The sequence below is a fragment of the Grammomys surdaster genome, unplaced genomic scaffold (assembly GCF_004785775.1).
Source record: "Grammomys surdaster isolate TR1022 unplaced genomic scaffold, NIH_TR_1.0 127, whole genome shotgun sequence".
NCBI lineage: Eukaryota > Metazoa > Chordata > Mammalia > Rodentia > Muridae > Grammomys > Grammomys surdaster.
In genome coordinates, this window is record NW_021604585.1 from 8,160,297 (window position 1) to 8,167,731 (window position 7,435).

A 7,435-nucleotide genomic window follows, 5' to 3' on the forward strand; every position below is an offset into this window, starting at 1 on the left:
TCATTTAAGTCACATTAAATGTTAAATAAGATACTGGGAACTTAATTAGTTTCTACTGAAATCAAGTAGGGAAAAACTAATCAAATTATAGCACTCAAGAATTTAATCTAGACATGAAGAGCTGCTTTATAGGAAAGTTGTAACCCCCATAGAATTTGTTACCAAAGCCAGTAGTATTACTCACATGATCTCATTCTTAGTTTCAGTGATAAAACCTTTTCTCATGTTCATTAGTGAAAAAAATGAGAAAATAATGGACAAATTTTATTTATCATATTTTAAAGCCATACATATGTATTACTTTCTAGGTGACAAAATTATTATAAGCAAATGCATCATAATTTTGGATGTTTTTTAAAGTGATTTATTTATACTAGTTTCAATTAGAAGGCTTATGTCATTTGGTATTTCACATTTTCTGTAAAGTATTGCAACTTGAGATGATTTACTTTATATCTTGTGCTGTGTGTGTATCTGATGACGTACTAAAAACCTCTTCTAAGTGACTGGAAACTTAGTCTGCTCTACTTATTCATCAGAAGTACTTGGGCAGCTTTCCTTCCTGAGAACGCCATCTGAAAGCTTTCCCTGTGAATTCAGTCGTGAAAGCAACCGTGGGATTTATCTTTAATTCATACCTGTCAATTCTGCTGTATGTCTTTGTTGCTCATAGCAGTACACATTTCTCAGGAAGGTTTTGTTCACAAAATTGCAGTTCTGGCTTACTTTGCTTAACTTTCCCCATATTCTACCTACTATTATGACTTTAAATGGAATACTCTGAGAAGATATTTAAAAATAAGATTCTTGTCTGAAATAACAGAAATAAAATGTAGCAATATTGTAAAAGTAGCATTTGGAGGGTAAGTTGGAAGGCGAGTATACCATCTCGTAAGGATCGACAGTGATACAGCCATAGTGTATGCATTCCTCTAAAGCCCAGTTAAAAAAAAAAATTATGTGTTGCTGTATTGGACAGAAACCACAGCTCAAAGTAGCCTTTCTAAAACAGACAGGTGATACCATACAGACAATCAAGCCCTGGACCTCATCCCCACCACACCCCCACCCCTGGTGTGACAGAAAGAAAATGAAATAGACTCTCATCCTGATGTCATTTATTCATGATTTTAGTGTAACCACTTTATCATTTTTCTCCACCTGTATAAATTTGACATGACTTTTATGTATTTATTCTTGTTGATCTTCATTTAATTTGGAAAAGTTTCTCAAGGTCTAAGGCTAAAGCTCAGTTGGTAGATTGCTTGTATGAAACCTGGTGTCCCCATTCTTTCAAAAAAAAAAAAAACACCTAAGCATGGTTCTGCACTCCTACCAGCCTTTGGGAGATGAAAGTAAAAGGATCAAGACTTCAAGTTCTTCTCAGTTACATAGTGGGTTCAAGGCCAGCCTGAACTGTAAGAGACCCTGTTTCAAAATATATATATAAGTAAACAGACACACAGAGAAAAATATTTCTCAAGGTTTTAATGATGATTAAATTAAATAATACATATAAAATATATACTGTATTCTACTGTTGAGGAAGGGCAATAAATGTATGTAATCCAGCCAACTATTCATATGCTTCAATAAAGGTTGGCAGTATCTAATATGAAGGCTGAGCTTCAATGCAAGTGGTCTCACTTTAGTATGGTGAAATTGATTAACACAGTGCATTTGGAGTTTTGATTAAAAGCTTTTGCTAATTAAAGAAAAGCCAGAATGAATAGATCTTGATAGGCTTGAGTATGGGTATAAATAACGCTATTTAGAACAAGTTTAAATTGGTCTTACACTTAGTTGAAATTTGTAGCCAAGTATAGGTCTCATTTTTCTCACTAATTTCATTCTTTTTAATTTATTTTATTATTTTCTGTGTGGGTATTTTGCCTTCATGTATGTCTGTGCACTGTATGTGTGCCTGGTTCCCGCGGAGGCTAGAAAAAGGCATCTGATTCTCTGGAACTGTACTTGGAGATGAGTATGAACTGGAATTGAACCCAAGTCCTAGAAAAGCAGCCAGTACTCTTAACCACAAAGCCATCTCTCCAGCTACTACTTTTGTTCTTTAATGTGCATAGGTCCCATGTCATCCATGTCATGAGCCTTTTCTAAATTTCAGCTGTATTTATTATTCTCTGCCTGCCTGTACCTGTGGATCTTACCATATTCTCTAATCCCCACAAGTGAAAGACAACTTCAGAGTGTTTTTTTTTTCCTCTGTGTCTGAAATTGCCACATGGCCTTAACAGCCTTAGAATTAATATGGACAGACTGGACAGACATGACCTTTCTTTGGAACTTATATTTCTTATTTCCAATTCTATCAACAGAAAAAGCCTACTAATTCCTTCAAATTTGAAAACTACTATCTCTGTTACCTAATTACGAAATTTCTATTTCCTGTATTTTGGTTGGTTGGTTGTTTTTGAGACAAAGTCTCTATTATACAGCTCTGGATGTTCTGAAACAAACTCTGTAGACCAGGCTGGCCTTGAACTCAGAGATCTACCTATGTTCTGCCTCCAGAGTGAGACTAAAGGTGTAGGTCACCAAACATATTTGGGGGAAGTGTAGATATGTTTGTTTGTACATATTTGTGCATGTGATGTGTTGAAGCCAGAGGTTGACATCCAATGTCTTCTTCCAATTGCTCTCCACTTCATTTTAATTTAGCAGGGTCCTGGCTAACCCCAGAGGCTGCCAAGTCAACTAGTGTAAGTAGCCAGCGTGGCCTGGGTACCCTTGTCTCCACTCCACAGGGCCAGATAAGTGGTGGATGCTGGGGACTAGAACCCTGGCTCTCATGCTTGTGCAGCAAACAGTTTGTACTATGGGCTATCTCTCTACCCTCCTCTTTATTTATTTTTATAGATACTTTTGATTAAAAGCTATTGTTCTAACATAATAAAAATGAAATTATGTTCAGTATGTTCCACTTAAGAGTACAGGAATATCAATTCCAATTATTAAAGATAAACTAATTGAAAAAAGAAATACAAATGGTTATGTCTTGTAAAAATATATTCACCAAAGAATAATAGATCAGTAATCCTTAATTTGGTATATTTCAGAGTAGGCACTTACAGTCGTGGCTTGTAGCAATATAAGTTGTTATAAATCTCCAAAGCAGTTTGTTAATGTGTATCAAAGTCTTTCAAATACTTCTGCAATCATTAATCTTACCCTAGGAATTTATTCTACTGAGTAATTAGTAATTAGTAATTAGTATTAGTACTAATTAGTTATTAGATTACAAAAATTATCAGTATCACTGTATGGTTAGATTGGCCTTTTTAAAACTCCAAAAAGCTACATAGTATGAAGTAATGTTGTAATAAATATTTAATATTAATTGGGGGTTTCTACCCCACCTTTGATTGTTCTGCTCCCAGATAAAAGGCACAAAACTTCTATATTTATAATAAGCCTTAAATATCACTAGAGCTGGGCAGATACCAATCCTCTATGGCTGTTCTATCTTCTTTCCTGTAAATAACCCCAAGATAAGGACTTGCCATGTTCCAACTGGGCCATTCTTATTCCAGCTGGCCAACCCTCGTGGCCAATTCTCATGATCCCTTACCTCATGGCATCTTCCTCTCTCCACCGTCTCTCTCTTTTCCTAGTGGTACTGCCTCAGAACCCAAGCCCAGGAACCGAAACCCCACCTACCTCTCTCTGCCCAGCTAAAGGCTGTGGGCATCTTTATTCAACCAATAGTTTTAAATTAAGAAACAAGATTACATAGCATCACTTAGGATAAATGAGGATTTCCTCATCCCTGGGGGCAACCAGACCTTGGGGGCCAGTGTTTAGCATTACAGTGTTTAGCATAACAGACCAAACCTCAACAAAGTAATACCAGTAATTATAACAAGTAGATGGAAATATAAATAATTTTTTGAAGATATATTATTAGTTAATTAATTAATTGTTAACTAGCTTTAGTAGGCAGAAGAGATCGTCCAGCAGTGTTTTTATGTTAAAATACCTTCATTCTCCCTGAAGTTGAAAAGACTGAGAAACAGTTCCCTTCTAGACCAAGGTTGATTATTGGTTTCTGTCAGCTGGGAGGCCTGAGGCTCCTCACTCTCTTATTTCCCAGACTACCACCCTGAGCCTCTTTTTACAGTTATTAACATTTTAATAAGACTCCCTCTACTTTAGGGAGTATCTGTTGTTCTCTTAAAGTTGTGAACCATTATCTTAATTGCTTTGTAGATTTCATAAATTTTCTTTTAAGTTACTTAAATGCTTTCCTGTATTGCTCAAAAGATACTTTAAAGTTATTAATTTGGTAGAGTCTTAAATTACATATTCTTCCGGTTTTGTTTCCTGTTATTTTGTTTTGTTTTCTGAGACAAAGTTTCTCTATGTAGCCCTCATACAGAGAACTGTGTTGGGGAGCAGGGGAGAAACTACTAATGATTCCTAATCATTTGGGCCTAATCATTTCCAAAAAATATATACATGCAATGTATGCATTCTGATAGGCATAAAACACACACAGACCGGGAACATTTTAGGAGACATACACATTCGTTTGTAGACAACTAAAGTAGTTGGTTCTGCTGGCTTGTTTGTTTGTTTCATCAACTTAGTACAAGCTAGTTATTTGAAAACAAACCACAATTGAGAAAAATATTCCATAAAACTGACCAGTAGGCATGTCTGTCATGCATTTTATTAAATACTGACTGATGTGGGCTGGCCTAGCCCACTGAGTGGAGCCATTCTTATGCTGTTGGTCCTCTGGGGTAATAAGAAAGTAGGCTGAGCAAGGCATAGGAACAAGTCTGTAAACAGTGTTCCTCCATGGCCTCTGCCTCAGTTCCTCCCACCAGGTTCCTATCCTGCTTGCATTTATCCTGACCTCCCTCAGTAACAGACTGTTCTCGGGAAGTGTAGGGTGAAACAAGCCCTTTCCTCCTCAAATTGCTTTTGATTATGGTGTGTTATCACAGCAGTAGAAACACTAAGGTGTTAGTAATATGCATACACTTCATTGCCACTATTAAATCAAAGGTTTACAAATAATATTGAATATTTGTAGTATTATTAATATAAATTAGCAAAAACTTTAAAAACAAGTGGCTTTTTGTTTGTTTGTTTGTTTGTTTGTTTGTCGAGACAGGGTTTCTCAGTGTAGCCCTGGCTGTCCTGGAACTCACTCTGTAGACCAGGCTGGCCTCAAACTCAGAAATCCGCCTGCCTCTGTCTCCCAAGTGCTGGGATCAAAGGCGTGTGCCACCACTGCCCGGCAACAAGTGGCTTTTAAAATGGCAAATCCTAAGTAATTTCTAGGAATTTAATTTTTTTCATCTATTTACTTTATATGTATGGATACTTTGTCTGTGTGTATGTCTGTACATATACAAGCCTGGTGCCTGTAGAGACCAGAATAGAGTGTTGGATTGCCTGGAACTGGAATTACAGACAGTTGTGAATTGTGATATGGGTGCTTAGAAATCAAACCTAGGTCCTCAGGAAGAGCAGCCAGTTTTCTTAACCACTAAACCATCTCTTCACTATTTGTTTCTAATAATGCTAGCATAATGTCCTACAAATTTATATGCAGCAATGACATAAATAATTTTTATGCTGAAATATTTATAATTGCCTATAATAGTTAAAATGGAAGCATCCTAAATGTTGGGCTTCAATGATTATTATCAGGTGTGCATTGGCCATGTAAATTATGATGGGCCTGTCACTTGTAATGTTCTTTTAACAATAGCAATGTAGGAAAGCAATTAAAATGTACTGTTAATGAAAAAAGATGCTAATGGGGAAAATGTTTCTAGATCATGGGGTTATTGATATTCTTAACTTTAATTTTGTATTTCCTCATTTGCTTTTATAGTAAGAATATATTTTTCTAATTAAAATGTTTTTTTAAAATGCAAGTTATTCTGTTTTGTACCTTTAAGAGTTTTATGAAATGTTGGTAAAGTAACACTTAAAAAATTGTGTGCACTTTTTTTCCTCAAAAAATGTTTTTACTGGTTCAAGAAATATTATCTTAAAACGTGTCAAATTTAAACCAAAACAGTTAATTTTGGGATAATTTTTCTTCTCTTACTAGAAATTGAAGACTTGTTCTCGTCACTTAAACACATCCAGCACACTTTGGTTGATTCTCAGAGCCAGGAGGACATTGCACTGCTTTTACAGCTTGTACAAAACAGAGATTTTCAGAATGCATTCAAGATACACAATGCTGTCACAGTGCACATGAGCAAGGCTAGCCCTCCATTTCCTCTTATCTCCAATGTACAAGACCTTGTACAAGAGGTATGTATCTAAGCATCTTGTTGGCATCTACAGAGTAGTGATTAGTCACAAAAGTGGACTGTTGCAAAAGACTGATGTGGTTATTGTTTGAGGTCATTGGTAGTGGTCACCTGCTAATATACTGTAATAGGAAGTGAAAAAAAACTGCTGCATGCATATGTTCTGATAATATTTATGACCTAGCTAATACTGATTATGAAGAGTTAATTTTGTATATAAGTATAGATAGTAACCAATGTTTCAATTTTAATCCATCTAGTATGGTTTTATTAAGTTAACCATTATGTATTATAAACTCGTGTAAAACAATAATCTCTAATAATCAGGGATTATAAATATATAACTCTTTAAGATATGTTCGTTTGATAGTTTAAGGATCTTTCTTATGAAAATGATATAAATATTGCAGATTTTTGTATTTTTTTATGTGTATATATGTTTTGCCTGCATGTATGCCTATACACCTCATGAATGCAGTGCCCATAAAGGCCAGAAGAGGTTGTCTGATCCCCTGTAAAATTTATCAAATAAATGTATCTCATTGAAACCACATACAAGATAGAAAAGGAGCTCAGAGAAAGTACAATTTCCAAGAGCTACAGACTTTACATTAGATTAGAAAATACTTTATATTTGAGCATAGTGTTCCTAAGGGAGGTGTTTTCCTTGTTGAAATGCCTAAGATGGTGAAGGCTTCACAGCGTGACAAAGTTGTCTAGTGTTGCCCAGGGCAGAGTGACTTCTAGACATATTTCTAGAAAAGAAACTTGCCATCTACCAGAGTCTCAAAGAGTTGGTGGATTACTATTCCTTGAGCTACACTCTCCCCTCTTCCCTCCCCCCCCAACCAAAGACAGGGTTTCTCTTTGTAGCCCTCAGGCTCCTAGAACTCTCTCTGTAGACCAGGCTGGTCTCAAATTCAAAGAGATTTCCCTGCCTCTACCTTCCCAGTGCTTGAATTAAAGGCCTGCATCACCAACTCATGACTTTTGAGCTCACCTTTCACTGCTGAAATTAGTTGTGTGGTATTTTTTTCATTGAGGGAATTGCTGAGCACTTGTCTACCATATATGCTGCCCTAGGTTCAATCCCTAGCAATGAGGAAATATGAATTCCAGGGTTTCTTTTTTTTTTT

At 36.0% G+C, this 7,435-nt stretch overlaps 1 protein-coding gene across 1 annotated transcript in view; it reads left to right on the forward strand.

Annotated features, from left to right (window-relative positions):
- The window catches only part of Mpp5 (membrane palmitoylated protein 5), an 89,677-nt gene that overhangs the window by 52,430 nt on the left and 29,812 nt on the right, over positions 1–7,435 (forward strand). Inside the window, exon 4 of the mRNA XM_028752084.1 lies at positions 6,092–6,300. Coding sequence (XP_028607917.1) covers positions 6,092–6,300 — 209 coding nt within the window. The remainder of the gene's footprint in view (positions 1–6,091; positions 6,301–7,435) is intronic.